The following is a 24,616-nucleotide window of genomic DNA, read 5'->3' on the forward strand; positions in this document are numbered from 1 at the left end:
TGGGTAGACCAGACCGAGTCTTTGCTTTTTGGCTTCCGCTTAGCTCCTTTGGACAGATACTCAATTGCATGACATTTTTGATAAAGCAGCTTGGAGATGAAGAGGTGAATGTGCTGCAGAACTGAACCGAAGGAGAGGGTGGGGATGGGACACTGTCACTCGCCCTTTCCTTGCTGCACCTGTAGATTGCTTTAGATCCTAATCCTCGCTTGACTTCATGCTGTAGCCCATTCTGTCGGCTGATGAAGCCAGCAATAAATACACACGATGGCAAATACTATCCTTGCAAATATTCTTCCAGGTAGAACAGTCACTCTGTAGTTCAGAGTGCCGCCGGGACGTATTTGTCACCATCTGTGATCGCTTTCAGACCCTTTTAGAGCTCGGGGCGTCTCCCAACTACAAAGACGGCTGCGGGCTGACGGCGCTGTACCACACGGCCGTGGTGGGGGGGGACCCCTGCTGCTGCGAGCTCCTGCTGCACGAACACGCCACCGTCGGCTGCAGGGACGAGAACGGCTGGCAAGAGATCCACCAGGTAGGGAAGGGCGCTTTGTGTTCGAGGAAACATGCCACGGGTGCTCAGAGAATCCGAAGCGGGGTTGGAAGGGACCTCTGGAGATCGTTGAGTCCGAGCCCCTCTGCCAGAGCAGGATCGGCCAGGGCAGGCCACATACCCAGATGGGTTTTGAAAATCATAGGAGCATAGAATGGTTTAGGTTGGAAGAGACCTCAAAGAGCATCTAGGTCCAGACCCCGCTGTAGCCAGGGACACCTCCAACTAGGAGAAAAACTCCAGAGGAGACTCCGCAGCCGCTCTGGGCAGCCTGCCGCAAGGCTCCAGCACCCTTGCACTGAAGAGTTTTCTTTTCCTCACGTTGAGGTGGAACCTCCTGGGTTCCAGTTTGTATCTGCTGCCCCTTGTGCTATCACCTGACGCCCACCCTTCAGTTTGTAACCACTGATCAGATCCCCTGTCAGGCGAACAGCCCCAGGGCTCAGCCCTTCCCCATCACAGCGGTGCCTGGAGCCGCCCGGGCCGCCTTTGCCCCGAGCTCTGTCCGGGCTCCTGCCGAGGGCTCTGCCAGCCGGGGCCAGCTCTGCCGTCTGGCCATCTGCACTGCCACCTAGCGGCAGCCGTCCGCAGTGCAGCAGGGCACGCCCAGCCCGCGCCCGCCTGCTTCTCGCTTTTGGCAGCTGGGAGCAGCGGCAGGTAGAAAGCGTCAAACTTTGTATATTCCTGACACCTTAAACTGCTGCTTTCAAATAAGCAGCTGCATAAACCTGTGCGCAGACTGACGGAGCCTGAAGTGCACAAATGGAGTTTGCAGGCAGGTGTTATCAAGGCCTCAGGCAACCTGCTCTTGAACACTTGTGGAATGAGGTGTCCACAGCTCCGCTGGGCAGCCTGTTCCCGTGTCTCACCACCCTCTGAGTAAAGGACTTTTTCATAATTCCACTCTCAGTCTTCCCTTTTCCAGCTCAAAGCCCTTGTCCCTTGTCCTGGCACTCCCAACCCTTGTCAAAAGTCCCTCCCCAGCTCTCCTGGAGCTCCTTCTTCAGGTACTGTAAGGCTGCTCTTAGGGCTCCCTGGAGCTTTTTCCACTCCAGGCTGAACGGCCCCAGCTCTCCCAGCCTGTCCTTGTGGATGAGGTGCTCCATCCCCCTGATCGTTTTCGTGGCCCTCCTCTGGACCTGCTTCATCAGGTCCTGTGTCCTTCCTCTGCTGAGGACTCTAGAGCTGGACTCAGCACTGCAGGTGAGGTCTCCCTGGATCAGAGCAGAGGGAAAGGATCCTTGCTCTTCATCTGCTGGCCCCACTGCTTTGGATGCAGCCCAGGCTACAGTTGGCATCTGAGTGTTGTCTTCCTGCTCAGTCCAGCGGTGGTTCTGAGCCTCAGACGCTGAGTAAAGCAGCATCTTCTTCTGCAGGTCTTAGCTGGAAGGCTTGTCTGGAGCATCAGTAACCAACTCCCTGTGCCTTTCTTCACAGGCGTGCCGCTACGGACACGTCCAACACCTGGAGCACCTCCTCTTCTACGGTGCCGACATGGGTGCGCAGAACGCCTCGGGCAACACCGCGCTGCACATCTGTGCCCTCTACAACCAGGTGAGCTGCCCACACACTGCCCATCCTCCTTCAGTGACAGAAAGCTGTTCAGCAGGAGCTGAGGGGTGTCTGCTATCCCCTCTGTGTGGCTAAGTGAGGAGGGATGCCTTGCTTTGAGGGAAGGTGGTTTGGGCAGTCTGGTCTCCATGAGACTCGGAAGCAGTGCTGGGAGAAGGTGGCATGTGGCCAGGAAGAAAGCCCATAGCCGAGGGACAAACGCTGAATCTTTCCCGCCCGCCCATGGAGGCAGAGGCTTGTTGAGTTTCCTGGTATGATGGAGCTTGTCCTGGGATGCACTTTCCTCGCTGTTATTAAGTGTATTTGAGATAAGTTTCCCGTGGTTGTTGATCTGCAGAGGCAAGTTGCAGAGCGCAGCATAGCTCATTCTTTTTCAGTTTATTCAATATGCAATGAAGTGTTGCAGGTTTTAAACAGTGGCCTAGGAACTAGAGAGAAGAGAATGAAAACCTCTTTTATTAGTGTTTCACTCACTGGTCACAAATAAGGCTGCTCTGTGTAGGTAGCAAGAGAATCCATCTGAATTGGAAGGGAAACCAACACTGTTTTCTGCCAGCTGAGACTAAATTTTCTGTCGTATGTAAGTATTTGTTTCCTGTTAGAATTTATTGCTGGTTTGCTTGAACTACCATTAGAATTGAGTAAGAAATACTTGGGAAAGACAGTTGAAACATCTGTGCAGATGAGATGGAAGATCCCAGGTGTAGTCATTTACCAGTGGCAGAACCATTTGATTTGACAGCATTTGACATCCCCCTTGCATGGATGGGATGGGCAGGGGAGGGGTTTTGTGCCTCGTTGTATAATGGTGCGTTACATTAGGGAAACACAAGTCATGGGGTGTGACTGTAACCAGTGAAACATCTGCTGCAGCAGCTGCTGTTTAATTAATTACCACCTTCAGATTTATTCAGAAGTTCTGTCAAGACTAATTCCTTAATTAGCTCTAAAATACCCTCAACTTCTTTAAAAATGGAATTTGGGGGATAATTTATGTTTTTCAAGACTGTTGACTTGATGTGCATGTCCATGGTTGGTATTAATTCATAAAGCTGTACACATCTTCCTTGGTAATTCTGATTACGATCAGAGGGCTGGAGGACTTCCCCTGTGGGGACAGGCTGAGGGAGCTGAGCCTGTGCAGCCTGGAGAGGAGAAGGCTCCAGGGAGAGCTTAGAGCAGCCTTTCAGTACCTGAAGGGTCTCTAGAATTGCTGGGGAGGGACTTTTGACAAGGGCTGAGAGTGACAGGAACAGGGCTGATGGCTTCAAACTGGAAGACACTGGACTGTTATTAGACATGAGGAAGAAATTCTTGCCTGTGAGGGTGGTGAGGCACTAGAGCAGGTTGGCCAAGAAGTTGTGGAGGCTCCAAGCCTTCAAAGCCAGGTCACCTGGGGCCTTGTGCAGCCTGGTTGGCTATGAGGTGTCCCTGCCCATGACAGGAGGCTGGATCTAGGTGATCTTTAAGGTGCCTTTTAAGCCAAACCATTCTGTGCTTCTGTGATTTTGCTTAGCCTTTAACCCGCTGGCTTCTTTCCTTGCATGTCCAGAGCTGTCTGCAAGATCAGACACTCTCAGCAGAGGTTATGCAGTGTGGTGCTCAGATTGGAATTTTTCATGCAGAGATCTGTTTTTCCCCCTGGCCTCAGTGCAGGAGACTCAGAGACTCTGAGACTGCATGTACAAATCTGCAAATATTTTGATGCTTCTTAAGCCTGGCTTTGGGAGTGGGGTGACCACACTGGCCCACTTCTGTTTGCCTCCGTCAGGTGTATGTGAAATGAACGAGTTTCTCCCGGTGCTGTGAGCCGTAGCCCTGCTGATAACTTGTTTTTCAGCGTCCCTTTCGTTGGAAGCTGTTACTGGGTGATGTGGAAGGAGCAGTGCTGGCCTTGGTGGAGAGGCTGGGGAGGGCAGCAGCATCACTCTACCTCTTGGTTCCTGCAGATGGAGTCGTTACCCATTTGATTGTCCCTTCTACTCTTCACTGGGAAATTTCCTTGGGATGTTCCCTGAAGTTGGTAGTTCTGTTTTCCTGAGTGTCAGCTAAGTGCTGGTCTGAACGAGTGAGTGGTTTTTAAAGTCACCCCATGGCCATCCAGTAGCTGAGTGAAGTCCAGACAGCTCGAATGCTTCTGTGCCTGGCACACAGCAGCACTGGGATGAAGAGCATTTTCCTTCTGGCAGTGCATGGGGTGCCTCAGCTCTCAAACAACAAATTAAGTCTAATCTGCTTCTCTCTGAAATTCTCTCAAGCTTATAAAGCCTGAAGATATGCTGCATATTCAGCTTGTGTGTGCAATATAATGAGTGAACAATGCTGAGCTCTCAGCATCAGAGGTCAGAGCTAAAGTCTGTGCAAACAGCAGTTACGGCATTCACCTTATCAGCAGAGAGCTCTAAAATGTGGACTCTCCATTGCAGTAACAACAGAAGAGCAATCAGAATTGGTTTTGGTGGTGACTGGGCTTGTTTGCCCTGGCTCACTCCCTTTGTTACTGTAAGAATGAGGGTGAGGCAAGAGAGGATGAAGCTCAGAATGAATCTGTTTCTGTTAGAATAATAAATCAGCAAATGCAGTTCTTCATTCAAATAAGTGGTGGTGTTTGGTGGAGTGCATATCGCCAGACCAAGTAATTCCAGGTGTATTTGAAAAACAGTCATCCATCAGGTGGTTCAAATTGGAGATAGCTTAAAAACAAAACAAGCCAACAAAGTGCACGCAAGTGGTAAAACGACTTTCATTTGTAGCAGAAGGAGAGGATATCATTCGTCCCAGGTACTGTTTTCCCTACCAAATAGGCAAAACACATCAGAGAGTCAAATCTCCCTTTGAAGTGACATGTTTTCTGCAACATTTGCTTTGTCAGGTGTGGAATCTCCAGAGTACAGTTGCTTAAGCGTGTGAGAAGTTTGTCTGTCTCCCACTCCTCTCTTTCTCACACCTGTGCTCTACTGCAGCACCCTGCAAAGCACCCAAGCTGAGTTGGAGTCCAAAAGCACTCTTTCAATAACAGAGTTTCTCAGATGATGTTTTTATTTTCTTAACTTCTTTTCTAAGAAGACAGATACCAAACAGGACGACCTCTGACAGCCACAATATCTGTTCAGTAACTGAACCCCCTTACTCCTGTGCCACTTTCAGGAGAGCTGTGCCAGAGTGCTGCTGTTCCGGGGAGCCAACAAGGAGATGAAGAATTACAACAGCCAAACTCCATTTCAGGTAAAACCCCAACCCATTGTCCTGGGATTTTTTTTGCAAGAAAATCTCAGGTGAGCTTGGAGGAGTTACTCTGCAGGAGGCAGGGAAGAGCTGTAGAGCCGGATAGTCGTTTTGGAAACTGGCATTTGTGAGTGCAGTGAGTGAAGGGGTCCTTGCTGTAACCAAGGATGAGAGCACAGCACACTCCCTCTTAGCTGTTCTGGTGACACTGCCAAGGGGTTTATTGTACAGGCTGCTGCTGATAAAGCATGAAATCATTAGTGTCCTCTGGTCAGATGTGCCTTCTTTTGTGATCCTCTCCAGTCCCACACAAGAGGGCCCCTCAGAGTGCCTGCCTGATGAGGTTTACATGGCCCCTGTTGAGTTAACCTGCCTCGGATGCGAGTGAGGCCAGGCCAGGGCTGGGCTGGGGTTAATTGAGTGCACTCCCAGTGACAAAAGCTATAGCTAGCACCTGTATCTTCAAAGGGAAATGAAGTCTTTCTTGGGGTCAGTCAGACCTGACTGGATGGTGTTTCGCCATTTCCTTACCTTAAAGTCCTTTCAGAAAGCTCGGTTAAAAATCCCAGTGAAGGGAGCTGCTTGTCTGAGTGCTGGTCAGCTGCAGCTGACAGCCTTAAGCCTCACTTCTAAAGCACTCATCATTAGCCTGGGTTTCAGAGACCCACTTGTAATGCAAGGTGTCATGTGAGAAGCGGAGATGGAAGCTGCAGCGCCTTAGGAAAAAGGAACAGAAGGAATTCTTTCCAAGGTGCAGAAAACTGCGCCTCTGGAAGAGACAGGCAGAGTCCCAGGACAGGGAACCCCCCGTGTAACCCTCCTGATAGGGACACTGTCACCCCAGACAGCAGAACCCAGCTGCCCTTTGCTTCTTGGATCCTCCACCCTCAGGCTCAGGCTGGCTGCAGCAGGTTGCCTTTGCTCGCAGGCTTTGGAGCAGTTGGAGCCTTCACTGTGTTCACCCTATTCATGTGTAGCTAACACCTCTGAGCATCAGGCTTTATAAAAGGCTCAGTCAAGTATTTCTATATCAGCTTAATTATCTCCATACACTGAGGGTTTTTCTGGAGTTGTGTGTCTTAGGAGTTCTGCCTGCAACTCCCAGCCAGAAAATCTTTGACTTTGGGTGAGTGCCAGGAGGCTGGAGCCAGCCTCTTCTTGGTGATGCCCAGTGACAGCACAAGGGGCAATGGGTGGAAGCTGAGGCACAGGAAGTTCTGTGGAAACATGAGGAGGATTTTTTCCCTGTGAGGGTGACAGAGCACTGACACAGGCTGCCCAGGGGGGCTGTGGAGTCTCCCTCTGGAGATACTCAAAACCAACCTGGCTGTGTTCCTGTGTGATCTGCTGTAGATGATCCTGCTCTGGCAGGGGTTGGACTGGATGAGCTTTGGAGATCCCTTCCAGCCTCTGTGTTCTGTGATTCTATGATTTTGGGACCATTTTCATAAAACTGGGGAAACAGTGCATTAATAATTTAATTTTAGGGACTATGGCTGAACTGCTAATGGCTTGCCTTCTAAAACACAAATTCACTAAGCATGGCTGCAGCTGAGAATGGCAGAGTGCTGAAAGCATGGCATGAGAGAAGCCCCTGATTATGGAAGGGGCATGTTCCAGTATCATCTCTCTGCTTCCAGAGAGCAGATTCATTTCTTCTGGTATGTCTTTGAGATTAACTTTGCTTTTTATTGTAGGATTTTTTTGTGGGGAGGGTAAGTGGCAAGTGGAATAGTTTCTGTTTGCATTCTTTTTTGTGCAGACTGCTGCAACATTCTTGAACAGAAAAACAGAAGGGGAAAGGCAGTAGAGGAAATATTTGTAAAAGACAGTGTGGATGATTCTGGGGTTTCAAGAATGGAAGAGTGTTACTAGCCAAAACTATATAAACCCAAGAGAGGCTCAGGAGACAGAAGCAGTAAAAGGCATGGCTGTGGAAGTGCAGTTATTGCCCAGTGACCTGTCTGCTGTCCCTGTGAAAGAAAATCCTGTCTGCTGCTGCTTGGAACGTGTCACGCTCCTGATGCTTGAGCTTTTGCCTGGTCACTCTTCCCCTGGCACAGATGGGACTGAAAGTTATCTGGGCTTTGTTTTATCCTTTCAAGAGCCATATACTTTAAGAAGGGAAATGACTTTCCATTTTTATATTCTGTGGTGTCTCTTCGGTGTAGGGAATGTAGGAAAAGTTTTGGGTTTTTGAATGGAGTGAGCAGAGAAAGCCCTGATGCCAGCTCTCCAGTGGAGCAGCACCAGAACGACTTCTCTGCTGTCTGTAGCCAACCCAGTCGATTGGACACCACAAGTGTGGAGGCCACAGTTTCACCTCTGTGCCCAGTAAGATCATGGAGCAGATCCTCCTGCAGACACTACTGAAGCAGAAGAATAGTGAAGAGGTGATTGGCTACAATCAGCATGGCTTCACCAAGGGCAGATCCTGCCTGACAAGCCTGGTGGCCTTCTGTGAACAGGTCACAACATTCATAGATGAGGGGCGAGCAACTGATGGCATTTACCTGGACCTGAGCAAGGCCTTTGGCACTGTCCTGCACCACACCCTGGCCTCCGAGTTGGTGACACATGGGTTTGATGGGTGGAGCACTGATGGATAAAGAACTGGCTTGATGGCTGCACCCAAAGAGTGACTGTCAATGGCTCCATGTCCAAGTGGAGGCCAGTGACAAGTGGACTCCATCAGGGAACAGTCCTGGGACCAGTCTTGTTCAACATCTTTGTCAGTAACATGGACAGAGGCTCTGAGTGCAGCCTCAGCAAATTTGCTGACAACACCAAGCTGTGTGGTGCAGCAGACAGGCTGGAGGGCAGGGATCCATCCAGAGGGATCTGGACAGGCTGGAGAGGTGGGCACAAGCCAACCTCGTGAGGTTCAACAAGGCCAAGTGCAAGGTCCTGCATGTGGGTCGAGGCAATGCCAAGCACAAATCAAGGCTGGGCAGTGACTGGCTGGAGAGCAGCCCTGAGGAGAGGGACTTGGGGGTGCTGGTGGACGAGAAGCTCAACAGGAGCCAGCAGTGTGCACTTGCAGCCCAGAAAGCCAAGCAGAGCCTGGGCTGCATCACGAGAAATGTGGCCAGCAGGACCAGGGAGGTGATTCTCCCCCTCTACTCCACTCTGCTGTGACCCCACCTGGAGTATTGCATCCAGTTCTGGAGACCCCATTACAAGAAGGATGTGGATGTGCTGGATGGGGCTCTGGCCAGCCTGCTCTAGGGTAGGATGTCCCTGGGCATGGCAGAGGGGTTGGAACTAGGTCATCTTTGTGGCCCCTTCCAACACTGAGTGATTCTATGATTCTAAGTGGAGCTGTTACAAAATGATGCAGAATCCCCTTGAGTTAACAGCACTTGGCACACTGGAAATGTTTGCTCATGTAATCAGTAGGAAGAAACACGAAAGCATCTCTCACATGCATAATGAGAAGGGTTGGAGCTGCAGCAGCCTTTCCTTTGAGCAGCCTCTTCTCAGCAGTCCAGCAGGGCTCTTGATGGGATGGCATTGCCAGGTGTTGAGGCCGTGGTGAAGCTTGTCTGTTTCCCAGATAAGTGCCTAAGCTTTTCTTAGCTACTTAGAAGCAGTGTCTCTTATCCTGCCTTAGGCATCAGTGTTGAGCGTAGCTGATGGCGCCCTGAGTCAAGTGTGTCCCTGGCTGTCAGCTGTATGGTAGGATGGCAGAGGCGCTGGGGCTGCGCCGTGGTTTGAAAGGAGCCGGCAGAGAGGAGGCTCCTGAATTGCAGAAGAAAGCACAGAATTATTTTTGAGAGACACAGAAAAGACATTACAGAAGCAGATACAACAGTCGTGGCCAGCCCTTTGTCTTCCCCCAGCCCAAAGCTCAATCTGTAATCCCCAGTGCGCAGGTCCCCGCCAGTGCCTCTGCCCTCCGCAGGCCTATACACAGGGCTCTGGAGGCGGCGGCGCAGGCTGCCTGCTTGCCTGCTCTGACACGGGCAGGGGCGGCAGCAGAGGAGAACGAGCTGGCCTCGCTGGGGCTTTGTGAAGAGATGGCAGAGTCGTGGGATTGAATAGCAGTCTGCTGGTCCCCAGAACATTTTTTTAACCCTCTGGTTCTCAACCTGGGACAGCCTGGGAAAGACCTCTGAGATTATCCAGTGCAGTCATACCGCAGCACCACCTTGTCCATTAAACCATGACCCCAAGTGCCACGTCTGCACATTCCTCGAACACCTCCAGGGATGGTGACTGTTCCAATCCCTGATCACACCTGCAACAAAGACTTGTTCCTAGTATCCAACCTAAACCTTGCCTGGAGCAACCTTGTTCTATCGCCTGATACTGCAGAGAGCTCAACCCCCACCTCACTGCAACCTCCTTTCAGGGAGCTGTAGAGAGCAATGAGGTCTTCTCTCAGCCTCCTCTTCTCCAGCCTAGATGACCCCAGGTCCCTCAGCTGCTCCTCACCAGCCTCATTCTCCAGAGCACATACTGTGCTGCTACTCTGCAACAGTAGAACGTGGAGCAGCAGCAATGTCTCTGTATGCATTTTGAGGCCTCCCCTGTCAGTGCTTGTTAGGCTTGTGTGAATGTGGGGTGCATCTCCTCCCTGTGCGTGCTGCAAGATCAGGGCACCAAGGTGCTTGGTCTAAGCATGGGAACTCCTGTTCTGTGTTTGGGCTGAAGGCTGACTCGGAGCTAGAGGTAAGCTGCAGCCTGTGCCACTTCACTACAGTCTGTTTGCCAGTCCTGTTTATTAATCACTTGCTCATCCTGTCTTGGCTGGGTGATCCCAGTGCCCAGTTCTGTGCTAACAGATGGAGAACCGAGTAGGCATGGCAGAGCTGGCAGTGCCAGCCAGTATCATAGTATCATAGTATCATCAGGGTTGGAAGAGACCTCACAGATATCAAGTCCAACCCTTTACCACAGAGCTCAAGGCTAGACCATGGCATACTGCTGCTTGGCTACTTTTCTTGTCAAGTGACTAAGATTGGAGCAGGTCTCTGCTCTCGCTCATTGCACTGAACTTGGACATGCCCTCAGCGATGCCTCCACAACCCTTCATACCTTATGACAGCAGGATATGGTGCTACAGGACCGGGGTTAGTGGTGGAGCTGGCAGTGCTGGGTTGCAGTTGGACTTGATCTTAAAGGACTTTTTCAACCTAGTTCTCTGATTCTGTGATTGCCACCAACATAGGGGACGTTGAGATACAGTTCTCATATTTGCTTATGAAGTGCTGAACTGTGACTTTTGTTCCAGCTGTGGGTGACCTCTAAAGTTTCCAGTGCTTTTTAGAGGGTTTTTGATGTTCCAGTGAAACCTCCCAAATGTCCCTTCAGAAAAGCCATGATATCAACATCCTATCAACACCCACAGCTGAGGGTGTTCCATACCGTTTATGTAACCCTAGATGCATGTAAAATGCTTTCCTACCTCCCTGGCCAGTATTAATGCAGAAACCTCAGTTTTGCAATGTTTACAGGCTGATGAGATTCTGCTCTGTAAGTTGTAACTAACTTAGACCTTGTTTAGCTTGTTTGTCCTTTTTCCTGTGGTGAGCAGAGGCTCTGGATGGATCACTCATGTTTTCACAGGGGCTGTGAAGCACTTCCAAGCTCAGAGCTAGTAGTGCTAATAATTAGTCAGGGTTTTTAAAGCAGTGTATTCAGATGTATGGAACAGCTCTTCCAAGGTGGCATCCAGTAGGCAGCACTGCACCTGAGAATGATTTCTCACTCAGCTGTACCTTTTTATTGATCACTGCTGTCCCAAATCTGCATGGCTTATTAGTGTAGCTTTGTTACACAGGTGTCAGGAGGAGCAAGAACCTTCCAGTCTCCTGCAGGTAGCCTTGTTCCTCTCAGCCTGTTGGCTGTACATTTATTTTTAATTGCTCATATTTTTGCCAGATTTGAATTATTTTAACTTGATTTTTTTTCCATGCCTGGTATCTCAGGCAGCATTGTTTGGAAGCCCAAAATGATTCAGCTGTTTTCTTTCATCCATCCTCCAAAACATGTGCTGTTGTGCTTGGACAGAAGACCCTGCTGACCCACCTCTGCCGTCTCCCTTGTTGTGTTTCTTCTGGGTTTGCTTTGTTTTCTTTAATCACTCTGCATGCTGTGGGTGATCTCCATGTTAATACCATGTCTGAGTAAGCCAGTTTGCATTGGGACTGAACCAAGAGGGCTCCAAAGCCACAGGGGGTGTTTGGAAGCTGAGCTTGGCTGGCTGGCAGCTAAGCTGCACCAACAGGTGCAGATGGACAGGTGTAAGTAATAATTGAGCTCAGGGGTGGGAAGGTACAAACCAGCCAAAACCGGAGCTGGAAGCCTGAAAGAGAGGAGTGAGTGGAGGAAGAGCAAGTCTGAGAAGGGTCTTGGGGAGTGTTTTTCATCGTCAAGAGTAGAAGAAAATCAGAGAGGAAAACTGGAACTGAGTCTACGAAAAGGGAGTCTTGCTTGGGCAGTGGAGAGGAAGCCTTGGACTGGAAAGACTGAGCTGAGAGGCCAGGTAGGAGGGGGCTGTCACAAGGTGAATGTGTTGGCTGCTCACTTCATACCTCTGACCTTTTTCGGGGGAGCAGATGGAAGCAAATGATAAAGGAATGAAATGAGGTCATTTCCTTTATTGAGAAAGGCAAAGCATTGCCATGCTTGGGGGTGGCAGAGTGACCTCACTGCAGAAGCTATCTGATTTTTAAAAGCTGTTGTTTTGCTGCACAGTGGTTGTGTGACTGTAAACTTATGGTTGTGAGACCATCTTTAGTGCTGTGCTCCGTGGAAATGAGCCGAGGCCCTTTTTTCTTCCCTTCGTGCTTGCTTTCCCTGCTCAGACAAGGGTGTCCAGCTGAGATGCCTCAGGTGTTCTCACAGACAGCAACATCTCCCTGGGAAAAAGAGTGTCTCTGAGGTAGCTGGGAGCCGATCTGTTTGTGTTTTCTACCAAATGGATACATTTCCAAAAGCTCAGAAGCAACTGAAACTAGGTTATAAAAGGGAACAAATTAAGCAAACTGAATTGTAAAGGTCACTGCTAGTTCTTGCCTCAAAGTAAGGGAGGCTGGAGTGTGATTCAGAGGCGATTAGTTGTGAGGGGAGAAGCTGCAAGAGGCAGCTGGAGATTTGGATAATCTTATTTTAATTGTAGGGTTTACAGTGTGAGATTGAATATTGCTCCTGTGCTTTTATTTATGCCATATCCTAGAAGAGGAGGCAGCAAGGGTAAGTTCTTTAACAGCCTGATCATAACTGAGCAGCCCCACGTAGCTTGTCTTATCCTTAGAGAAAGGTCATCTGTGACAGCTGTGCCTATGCTTGTGTGTGGCTACAAAGAGCATGGTAAAGTTCATCATTAGGAAGGTTTTATTTCATTGTTGTATCTAGCAGAATAACTTTTTCTCTATTTTTATTGATTTAGAGCAAATTTGGGGTGAAATGTTGTGTTCCTAAGCCATCAGAGGTCCCCATGAGTCCTGAGGCAGGAGCTGTGTGAGTGAGGTCAATACGAAATACCCATTGATTGGTATTGCGTTGCCACCAGGGCCTTACAGGAGTGCCATGGAGATGCTGGGCAGCCTATAAGCATCCAGGGAGTGATGGAGAGCCAGAGGGGTTTTTCTGCATGTTCTAGAAGAGAAGATCTAACTGCAAGAGAGATGTTCTTGGCTCCTGCACCTGTTGGACCTTGTGGCAGTTTGTTTCAGGAGCCACAGAGAAGTAAGCCTGTGGTGATCTGCTCCGTTTCAAGTGCTCTTGCCATTAAACTGTGTTGGTCTGAGGCACTGATACTGTGCAGCTTCTCTGTGCAACAGAGTACCTTACTGCTCACTGTATTTTGTGTGTTGCAGCTGTGTATGTTACAGCTTCAGTGACACTGATTGAATTTGTCAATAAGCCAGAAAGATCAGAGAAACTGAAATCCCCTTTTTGTGCTTGGGCTGCTTCTGCCACGGTGACCAGGATGCCTATCAGTGTCCTGCTGTTCTTATGTGTTCCTCTTCTGCTTGTATCCAAATGGAGTGTCCCAACTTGAGACTAGAGAGAAGGAAGACATTTTTTACAGTGAAGGTGGTCTGACCCTAGCTCAGGCTGCCCAGAGAGCTGGGAGCTGCCTCATCCCTGGAACCATGGCAGATTATGTTGTTTGGGGCCCTGAGCAACCTGCTCCAGTTGCAGATGTCCCTGCTGACTGCAGGGGATTGGACTGGGTGACCTTTAAGGTCCCTTCCAGACCATGCTGTGACTCTGTGACTTTGCATTTCTGGGTAAGAATGATGTTTGTGCTGTGTGTCCAGGCAGTGCTGTGCCCAACTTACAAGTGGGACTCGTGGGCACTTCAGCCCTGCCAAGGTAGAGTGGTGGCTGGGTGAAGTGGTGGCATGGTCTTGCTTCTGCGTGACTGTGTGGGCTACTCAGCGTTAACTTCTGGTGAGTAGTTATTGCTCATAACAGTGGAGGATCTACACCTCTGGGACAGACTTGGCGTCTTCTGAGGTGCCTGGTGCCAAGCAGCTGGCATGAGCTGCTGTCCCATGTCTGTCTCCATTAGAGTGTGTTATTGGCATTGACTTTTACTGTGCTGTGTCCATAGGCTTGGCTGGCATGAGCCCACAGTCTGGAACAAGTCACCCATGCGTTAGGTGAAACAATCCCAGCAGTTCATGCCCCTGATGTGTTTTAGGCTAAGGGCCTTCAGGCAGCATTTTCAGCCTCTCCGTGGAGCAACTGGGCAGTGCTGTGGATTATTGAGTGTGTGCAGAGCTGCATCCCATGGACAGTTCTGGCTGTGAAGGGGTGGGTGCTACCTGCTGTCTGCAGTGAGCTGCAAGACCTTTTCCTGGAAGTGTGTAGGGAAGAAGCTGCTAAAGAAGAACATTTTGGCTTGTCCATGAGGTAGGGCCACCTTCAGAGGGGAAAAGTCTTTCCCTTCCAGCAGCACAGACCTTATCCACACTCGAGCTGAGTTTTCTGCATCACCTGGCATTCGCTGTAATTTCAAGGAGAGTGACATCTAGCAAACTCCAGACTTTCTCAGTCTTTTTCTAGAAGAATTCAGCTGAAGAAGATTGAATTTCATGTTTTTTTGATTTAGCATGTTATTGGGGGGTAGGGGACAAAAATGAAGTCAATTTTATTACTGGCTGTGTCTTATCTGGTTCATCTGATGCTGTGACCTAGCTTCATCTGCTTTTAGTAAATGCTCCTTTGCCATTGCTACTCACCCATGCAGCAGTAACAGAGATTATGTAAGAAGTGGCTTCTGATGGCTCTTTGCAGCTTGAGTCTGTAATGGCACACGTGTGTGGATCACACTCTTTGCTTTTGCTTTTCCTTGTTAATGACTGAAGCAGGCACAGGAAAGTGCATTGGTACTTGGGCATGACTTGGCTTGGCAGCAGCCGAGTGAAGAAGCAAAAAGAACCATTTCTTTCCTCTGCCTTTAAAATAGGTGTAGCTATGAAAGTGCCTGTGGAGAAGACCTAATGTAATGTATGAGTAAGGTAACCAAACATCTCTATGATTTCCCATCTGAAGAAATAGGAAATGAAAGCAGCAGTGGAGCAGTGGGATGGATTTGCCTGCCTGCTTCTCTTCGGACATGTTTCCTGGTGTCTTTAATGGACTTGCCTTCCTAGTCGGTCCTGCACTTTCTGGCTGGTTGGTTCCTGCCTAACAACAGGTCCTTTTGTCATAGGAGTTAAGGTTCCATTTCAAAGCTGAAAGGCTGAGATGATTTAGAAGTGATTGCTGGCACCTTGTGAGGAAAGGGCTTAGTTTTTTTTGTTTTGGTGTCCGTGCAGGTTTGTTTTAATCTGGATGTCATGAGTGAAGAAGAACAGTTAAGTTTTAAGAACACGGTTGTGCATGTTTATGAAAGGAGAGTGGGCAATGAAATACAGGTTCTACTTTGTAACTCCTGGTAAGGTTGCTGGAAAATGGACTAGGCTGCCCACAAGCATTTCTGTGGCAGTGCTGCAGGACAGAGAGCCTATGAGGTGGTCATTCTCTTTGTCTTGACTGGAGTTCACTAAGCAAGTCAGCTCGAGCACTCTGCTGGCTACTGAGTGGATGTCAGGGAACCATAGGGGCTGCACATTCTCTTGCAAGCAAACCCAGCATTTTAGCAGTGAACATGTGCCAGCACTGGTGTGCTTGTCATCTACTCTTGGGATAATGTTCAGCTAGATGCACCCTGTCTGTGTGGGTGCTTGTTGTTGTGTTTGCTTCTCTTTAAAATATTAATTGCTTAAAAAGCATTTCTGTAGGGTCTGATTTTATGGGGGTGGAAGTGTGTTTCTCCTGCTTAAGACAGTTTCAAAGCCATGCTACCAGACTCTCTCTAGAATGCATTCTGTGAAATATGATTATTTCTAATTAATATGTCCTGATTTGAGTGCCATGGTGCTCTCTTGAGTCAGAGAGAGCTGCACACTGCTGTGCAACAAATGCAACGTGCTGAACACAGGGCTTGTGCTATGCAAGCTTGTTAGCTGCTGGTAGACTGATTGCTAATTTGCTGTAGCTGAAACCAAGATGTTTTATCTTCTGAGTGGAACCTTCCTAAGAGTTTTGAGAGGCTATATTTGTAATCCCTTTTCCATTCCCTGAATAGAATGTGGCACATTGCTGTGTTCCCTACAGTGGCTGCTGCTGTGGAATCCTCTTTTGTCACCGCCCAGATGGGATACTGACCTGTCCCACCCATGCTGCATGTAACAGCACTGGAAGATTAAACACCTGCTCTTGGCTTATTGTTTCAAAATAGAGCACTGGCAGGCAGTGATCCTTACCAGGGAAGCTGCTGAGGTGGTGCTGAGGGATGTAGTTCAGTGGTGACTTGTCAGTGCTGGGTGAACAGTTGGACTTGATGGTCTTAGAGGTCTCTTCCAAACAAAAGGAGCCTGTGATGCTGCTCACTGAGATCATCTGCGGGGCTCATGTAAAGGACTGCACCCTGCACTGCAGAGCTGCCTGCTGCCATGTTCTGCAAAGCATCAAGGCTTTGACCTTAATGCTGAGGCAGTGGTTGTGGCAAGCCTTTGTTTGAGCAGTGCTAAAATGATCAAGGGAATTATGAAGAGTCTCAAAGAAATATTGGCCCTTTCCCATAATTTATATTTTCAGATGCTAAAACTAGTTGTTGAGCAAATGTAAGGTATCTATTTTAAGGTACCGCATGTCAATATCTGACTACAGATGGCTCTGTGAATCATAGCTGGAAGAAGGAAAATGTTAGACACTAAGATATTGTTGCTAAGAGATTTTTGTACACAGTATGCTAACATGTGCTGGCAGATTTGGGAACAGTAGCAGCAGCATGCTTGTGGAGAAAAAAAATTCAGTGGGGAAGAAACTGTCTTCAAAGGACTATTTAAAGGATAGTAACGTTATTGTGCCTTGTTGTGTCAAGAGCTGATGAAGATGAAATTTTCTTTCAAGCAGATAACACACAGAAAACATCCAAAAGGTAAAGCTGTTCCTGCTATCCGAGGACATAGACAGTGGAGAATAAAAAGGAGAAAGCTGTGCTTTGGGACTTAAATTAAGCAAGTTTCAAGAGGATTAAGGGTGATGGTGGCTGATACTTTGCCATCTCCTGGGCACCAGATTGAATATACAAAGTTCCTTTCCGAATGCAGAATATTAAGCTTGTATCATGTCCTAGGATTAAAATTAAGAGCGGTTTTCTGTCCAGACAAGAAGGAGGTATGAAAATGCTGAGTGTGGGTTTTTCACTGGTGTTCTTGCATAACATTCCTATAAAGTAATTTAGGAGAAGTACCAGCTTTTTACCGTCCTGATGGAGAACGTGGGTTATATCTGCACTTGATAGAAATCTTTACTGTTATTGAAGGGGGGGAAATCTATTTAATTTCTTTACTCAATGCATGCCATTTTCCAGTGAGTCTTACTGAAATTTGAAAATGTTACACCTGAAGCTGAGCTTCAAATAGATTTTTAGCTTTAATTTTATCAATTGGTTTTATCAAATAAACTCACTTTGTCATCAGGTTTTTATCAAATAATATTTTCAGTGTTTTATCAATAGTTTCAGCAAACTCCTTCAGTTCTGCTGTTTTCTCAACAGAGCTGCTATCTGCACATGAGATGTACAAAGTGTTACACAGGTAGAAACTTAGAGTAGTAATTTGCTGCTGGCCTGTTTCTAGCTGGGTGAATTGCATCCCAGCTTCAGAGCTAATCAGTCTTTAATGTGGTTCTGGAGTGTGAATGTCTCCATCGTGTAAAGGTGAAGCAGCTGCAGGTCGTGTTCTGTGTGTGGGGGAGTGCTGCTAGCAGAAGCGGTGATACCAGTGGCGTTGAGTGCACTCATCAAGCAGGTGCTTTGGTTTTGTAACGAGGCGAGCTAAGAAGCCTCTGCCAGTTTGTTTTACAGTTGCAGCCTTGAAGTCAAAAGTCAGCTGTGACCAATACAGCTACAGAATGTGGGATCCTTTGCTCTTTGGGAAGTAAGAGAAAGAATTCATGACTGTTCAGCATTTCTAGTGTAGATTAGGTTGTTATTGGAACTGTGCAGAGTTTTCTAGTTGGTTCAGAGCCACCTCCTACCCCCCCATTTTGTTGCATTTGTCAAGTGCTTGGTGTCTGCTTTATTTGAAAGCACCTCAGGTCTGCAGTGATTTGAGATCATTTTGCTCTGGTATTGCAGAAGAGCTTCTCTGAAGGAGGCCAAGTTCCAGGTGTGTTCTTGTATTTACTGAGGGAACCCTGCAGCTCCATGTCGCAGCCCTCTGGCACTGCTTCAGATGCCTATGCTGTTTGAGCAGTAGTCTCTCTCCCACCCCTATGCAAAAGACACGTGGAATGCAGATTGCTTCTTGCTTTCCCAAACCAAGCTCCATCTGTAGCACTGGGGGAATTCTCAGGTCTGCACTCTGCTCTGTGAGAGCTGCTCCGTCTGAGAGCCACTAATGTTCACTCACAGCAGAGTTTGCACAGTATGCTGGGTGACTTCTTTGTCACTCTTCAGCAGGGATGGAGTCTCCTAGTGCTGTGTGCTGCATGGGCTGCAGGAGTACAGGAGAGCAGAGACTCTTCACTCAACAACCTACATTTAACTTTGTCATGTCCTCTTGTGTGACTGCTGCATGGAGTCATGGAATCATTTTGGTTGGAAAAGCCTTTTAAAACCACTGAGTCCAACCATTCTCTGACTCTGCCAAGTCTGCGGCTAAGACCATGTCCCTCAGCACCACATCTCTGCCTCTTTGTAACACCCATGCTTGATGTAGACTGGGGCAAACTGCTAAGTGGCTTTAGACTTCAAAAAGGCCTTTACCTCTTCCTTTTATTAGAGAGCTTTTCTTTTGAGAGGACACAGGAAATGGCATCCTGGCATGGATCAGGAACAGTGTGGCCAGTAGGATAAGAGAGGTTATTCTTTCCTTGTGCTCAGCACTGCTCAGGCCACACTTTGAGTGCTGTGTCCAGTTCTGGGATCTTCAATTCAAGAGAGATGTTGAGGTGCTGGAATGTGTCCAGAGAAGGGTGACAAAGCTGGTGAGGGGCCTGGAGCACAGCCCTGTGAGGAGAGGCTGAGGGAGCTGGGGGTGTGCAGTCAGCAGAAGAGGAGGTTCGGGGCAGAGCTCATTGCTGCCTGCAGCTACCTGAAGGGAGGCTGTAGCCAGGTGGGGTTGGTCTCTTCTGCCAGGCAAGCAGAAACAGAACAAGGGGACACAGCCTCAAGCTGTGCCAGGGGAGGTCTGGGCTGGATGTTAGGAGTAAGTTGTTGTCAGAGAGAGTGATTGGCATTGGAATGGGCTGCCCAGGGAGGTGGTGGAGTGGCCGTGGCTGGAGGTGTTGAAGAAAAGCCTGGATGAGGCACTTAGTGCCATGGTCTGGTTGATTGGCCAGGGCTGGGTGCTAGGTTGGACTGGATGAGCTTGGAGGTCTCTTCCAACATGGTTGATTCTATGAAATGCAGAGAGGTTGAACTATGTTGCCTTTGGCCCACAGTAAGCACCAGCAGATGCAGATATGGGACTGAAGAGGGGCCTGTCTCCAAGGCTGAGATGATAATAGGTTGGTTTAGAGATTGCCCTGCTGTGGGATTTATCACCCCTTGATATTGCAGCAATTGGGTGGGTTGCTGGGATGATGTTTTGGCTGGAAGCTTATGCTTGTTAAGCACTTCACAGATTTTTCCTGTTAGGCATCCTAGTTGTGGCGCATGGAAGAGCTTTCCTGATGGTTTTCTCCTTGAAGAAGTGATCCCAACCATTCCTTCTAAGTTCCTCTGTGTTTCTTGCTCTCTGCTGATTGGGATTCCTGTTGTGTAATGGCTGTGCTTGCCTGAGCGGTGCTCCTTCACTGTCAATACAGACCTCAGTGGAGCAATGAGTGATTTCTGATGTTATAAGTCTGTGATTTACGTGGAAGGTAAACTCTGGAGAGTACTGCAGTCTCATTCACGTGGGATATCATCTCTTTCCTCCAGTTCCACCCACAGATGCAGGGCATATCTACCTCAGAGTACTCTTAGTGTCCATCTGCATTTCTGCTGCTTGGCTGAGACTGGGCAAAGTCATGACTGAAGCTGTGGTTTGTCCCTGGGATGGAGCTACCTCTTTGTGTGGTGCCATATCTGAACTTGTGGCATCTAGCTTTCATGGTCGTGAGCACTGCTGGGAAGCAGAGACGATAGGAGGACCCTGAAGGCAACAATAATGCAGTGTGCTTTCAGCAGGAAAGTGGGGAAAGGGGAGGAAAAGCAGGTGGGGGGTGCTGAGTGCTTTACTGGGAGCTGCTCATTGTGAATTGCAGCTGCAGTTGTGCAGCCCCAACGACTGCCACCTCCCTCCATTTATGCAGAGGAGTTTAAAGCTTTAAGTCTTGCCTTGTCTAAAATGTGAAGAGGTGCAGGAGAGCGAAACATAAATGAAGTGAGAGGTGCTTTGCTCACGTGTGTAGAAAGTTTGTCAAAGTTTATTGTCTGGATTTAGAAGTGGGCAGCTTCGATTTCTGCCTTTGTGTTCTTTCTCATGGAGTGGGTCAGTTTGCTCCAAGGAGTGATGGTGTCGTTTAGTTTTGGTGCTTGTCTGTCAGGGGCTGAGCAATAAAGGTCTGCAATTGTGTTTGCTAAGAGGTGGTGCAAAGATCTTGCTCTAATTTAATAGAACCTCTGCCTGGGAAACATTTTAAGAGTGGAAAAAATCGATTGCAAAAGGTTAGTGACAGGTAAAGTGCAGAGACCATTTCCAGTTTACTGAATGGAGCAAAACACTGCCTTAGTCCACAACGATCTAGATACTGGAGCATAAGGCACTGACACCGAGCACTGCTTCTGCCAGGCCGCGCAGAGATGGTGGTGAGTCAGTGCTGCTGCTTGTGCCTAGTCCGGAGCCTGGGAACACGGTGAGATTCCCTGGCACTGAAGCTTGTACCTGGATGTCTGTTAGGCTCCACTCTGTACACTGAGGAGTCTTACTTAAACTAAACTTCTTTGGGGAACAAGACTCCAAAGCAGAGCTAACCAAATATGGTGATGTTTCATGTCTTGAGGTGACTTCTGAAAGACAACTTAAAAACTGCTTGTATGCAGAGGGAGCATTTCTGGCTGTAAATGCAAGACCAGAGCATGGGAGTAATGCTGTGTTGTAGAAAGCAAAACCTCTCTACAGATGTCTCACCAGTGATGAGGGCTTCACTCCTCATCCTGTGCCCTGTGCTAGACTAGTAGTCCTGAGGTGCCCCCATCTCCTGCCTGCCCCCCCTCAGTCTGTGTCGCAGCGACTTCATTCAAGATGCTACTTCACTGAGCTGTCACTGAGTTACCATCCGTAGCAACTTGTCAAGTGACAATTAAACTCCCTCCTTCCTTCACTACATAGGTGGCAAAGCATCTGGCATTGCCTGGCAAATAGAACGGTCTGCAACCAGCTGCATCAAGCAACATCTGTCTGTGAGACAAGGAGTGAGACGCTGGGGTGGCTGCAATGAGCTCTGCTTCTGCCAAGGCAGAGCAAGGATCTGTATGAACACACAGCTGCTGCTCACACTGCACGCCCTGGCAGTGACAGCCAGCACTCCTCTCCTTGCCCACTGAGATGGCAACCCCGTGGCTTGGTGTGTCTCAGCTGTGACCTCTTTCTGTGACTCCATTAAGTTTTCCTTACAGTGACACAAGACAGAGCATGGTGGAAGCAGGAGGTGACACCAGAAGCCTAGCTGCAAGGCTTTCCCCTCTTCGCTTTTGTTTCTTAGCAGTTACCTCCCACTAAGATCTATCTTCCTGCTTAGCCTTGCTGTCTGCTCCCTTCTCTGGTGTAAGTGCATGAACTCACTGAGGCCAGTCACTTACCCTACGTAATGATTCCCAGAAAAGGTTGCCAAGCCCTGGCCCAGGCTGAAGCCACCAGTCCTGCAGGTGTTTGAAAGCTGTGGAGATGTGGTGCTGGGGGACATGTTTTAGCAGTCAATTTGTTAGTGTTGGGTTCATGGTTGGACTTGATGGTCTTGAAGGTCTTTTCCAGCCTAAGTGGTTCTGTGGTTCTGTAATTATTTTAGGTGCCCATGTTAAAACTCTTAATGGGATCAGTCAAACTTGGATGGGAGTGAGCTGTGAAGTGATTCACTTTGGTTGCTCTCATATGAAATTGCTTCTGGGGATAAAAAAAATCCCAAGAGAGTTCCTGTTCTTTGTACTGTGCAGCAGAAACGTATGGCAGGGATCCCAACCAAATGTCAGTGCAGCAGCTAAAGAGCCTGAGCTGGGGCTGACAGTGCTGTACCGCAACCAGCTAGTCAGGCCTGACAGCTGGACCTGGGCTGGCACCGTGCTGTGATGCCACAGGAGCCATCAGTGTGAGTCTGGAGCTGATGAAAATAGTGCACAGAGCTGCAGGTTGGAGTGGAAATCGCAACTGAATGGCCTGGTTTGTTTTCACAAGGTGCATTAGTGGCTACCAGGTTCAGAGAATGGTGTCACTAAGGATGTGTGGGTTTTTGATGTCACTGTCTGTGGCAGAGGGATTCCAGCCAGGCCCTTCGCTGTGGCAGTGAAGGGCCTGACTGGGGAAATAGCTTTGCAACAAGCTGCAGTGCTTGGAGCTTCAGCATAGCATAGCCTGCAGGTAGCTTCTGGTTGTGAAGTGCTGCCTCAGCCTTCCCTGGTAACAGTGCATGTCTGCAAACATGCGTGTGATGCGTTTTGATGATGAATCCAGTTCCTACTGGAATTGGAGGAGACTTCTCACTGTAGCTTTGCAGGCTGTGCTGCATTTTCACTGCCAAGAAGAGACATCTTGTGAGCAGAAAAAAAAAGCCCAAACAAAATCTCCCTTCCTGCCATCACCACAGAAATCCAGCACTTGTCTACACAGCGTCCTGAAAAGCAAAGTGTGGTTATCTGAAAGCATGTAAATGGTGCAGTGTGCAGAGAGCCAGTGTCTAGTGTTTATGCAAGGATATATTGGACAGTTGGAAGACTTCAGCTTGCCAGGGTGCTGGGCCAGTTCAGTCCCACTTCGCTGTTGTCTAGAGAGGTTGGACCAGGTGATCCTTGGGGTCCCTTTTAACCTGGCATTCTGTGACCCTTTGAAAATACACATGGGCTCTGAGCAACCTGATCTAATGGAGGATGCCCCTGCTGAGGCATAGGAAGTTCCATGTAAACACGAAGAGGAATCCTCTTCCCTGTGAGGGTGACAGAACACTGGAACAGGCTGCCCAGGGGGGTTGTGGAGTCTTCCCTCCCTGGAGATGTGTTCCTGTGTGATCTGGTATAGGAGATCATGCTCTGGCAGGGATTGGACTGGATGAGCTTTGGAGGGCCTTTCCAGTCCCTGCCATTTTGTGATTCTGCACTGACTGCAGGGGGCTCAGACTAGAGGACCTGTAGAGGTCCCTTCCAACCCAGTGCCTTCTGTGATGCTACCTGAGCATTTGATTTGTAAGACACAAAGAGATTCAGTGCAAATGCACAACTTCAGATAGTCTTCGTCTTAACTGAGTGGAGATTTTACAGCACCTCACAACGGTTCAAGCCCTGAATCTTGTGCAGACCATTCAGTCGTCCTGATACGCTGACACTCGTCGCTGGGTGTGAGCAGGCTGTAATGCAGCTTGGAGACGCATTCTGGCAGAGAGGAGGCTGTGCTCGCTCCGCTCCGGCGTTTGCAACTGCAGCGACTCAATGAGTGTAACTTTGTCCCTCCAGTTTCTCTCTGACTTCACTTTCTCCCACACTTTACCTATCAAATCCAAGTGAAGTACATTGATGTTATGCCAAGAAATATTTGTACTCTTTAGCTTTTCCCTGCTTTCTTTAGATCTTAACATATTTTTCCTTCAGTTTTGCTGGGAGAATTTTACTTGCTGTTTTCAGTGAGATGAAGTAAAATAAGTGGAGGGAAATGGTACCTTGGGCTTGCTGAGTCTCGTGGCTGGTCCAGGGGAAGAGGAGGAACAGTTCTCTGTTAAGCTGTCTCCTGGCTACTTGGCAGTGTCATTTTTCCCAGTAATATGATGTGGTTAGCACTTGAGCAGCCTGTTTATACTTGAGTTTTGAAATCTATTCTCTATCAAAAATTCTTCCCTTTGAGCAACATGACTGCTCTCTAGCAAGCTGAATTCCAAGTGCCAATTTTAATTAGGGCTCCAATGCTAATTAGGGCTAACATTGCAGAGTGCTATTGTTGCTTACTTAGAAACCTCAGATCCACACCCAAATGATGGTTTTATCAACCTGAACCAAGCCAGGCTGCAGAATATGCAGTTCAAGAGGTATCATTTGCGTGGCTCTGCTGTTGCTTTCATGGTGGCCTTTGCCAGGAGGAATCGTGAACTGCACTCTAGGGGCTGTGCAGTGGAGGCTGGGGGCCAGATTCTGCTAGGTTGTCCATGCTGAGAAACAGTTTCTTTCAGGAGCAGTTGCTAAAATAAAGGTTTCCTTTCTAGTGGTTAAAACAGTGGTTTTCAGCTGGGCAGCTGCCTCTGGTGATGAGGTGGCTGTGCACCAGTCTCCGACCTGGGAAAAACAGAAGAAAACAGGGTGGGGAGACAGCCATAGCATAACCAAGTCACTTTGCTCACAGCCAGTGGAGGCGTTTCTTTGCATAAGTGCATTTAGGTGAGAATACCAAATAGGTAGTTACACATCTGTGTTTGGCAGCCAGGAAACCAGGGGGAAAGAAGGTGATTAGTTCAGAATTGTATTTGTTGTAACACTTTGGATTGTACATACCCGCAGAAATGTTACTAGTTTCTCCTTTTGATACTTTTTGGCGTCTTAGAGGTACCTGGATGCTTGTATTTTTGGTGCTC

At 48.5% G+C, this 24,616-nt stretch overlaps 1 protein-coding gene across 9 annotated transcripts in view; it reads left to right on the top strand.

Annotated features, from left to right (window-relative positions):
• Window positions 1–24,616, top strand: part of SHANK2 (SH3 and multiple ankyrin repeat domains 2) — a 285,477-nt gene that overhangs the window by 41,978 nt on the left and 218,883 nt on the right. For 6 of the 9 annotated variants that reach the window (XM_064162990.1, XM_064162984.1, XM_064162986.1 and 3 more), the window contains exons 7-9: window positions 371–538; window positions 1,994–2,110; window positions 5,276–5,353. In XM_064162990.1, the coding sequence (XP_064019060.1) occupies window positions 371–538; window positions 1,994–2,110; window positions 5,276–5,353 (363 nt within the window). Of the gene's footprint in view, window positions 1–370; window positions 539–1,993; window positions 2,111–3,985; window positions 4,152–5,275; window positions 5,354–11,658; window positions 11,844–24,616 lie in introns of those variants that run through there. The other 3 variants (XM_064162994.1, XM_064162995.1, XM_064162991.1) reach the window with 2 other exon arrangements.

Source organism: Pogoniulus pusillus, chromosome 24, assembly GCF_015220805.1.
Source record: "Pogoniulus pusillus isolate bPogPus1 chromosome 24, bPogPus1.pri, whole genome shotgun sequence".
NCBI lineage: Eukaryota > Metazoa > Chordata > Aves > Piciformes > Lybiidae > Pogoniulus > Pogoniulus pusillus.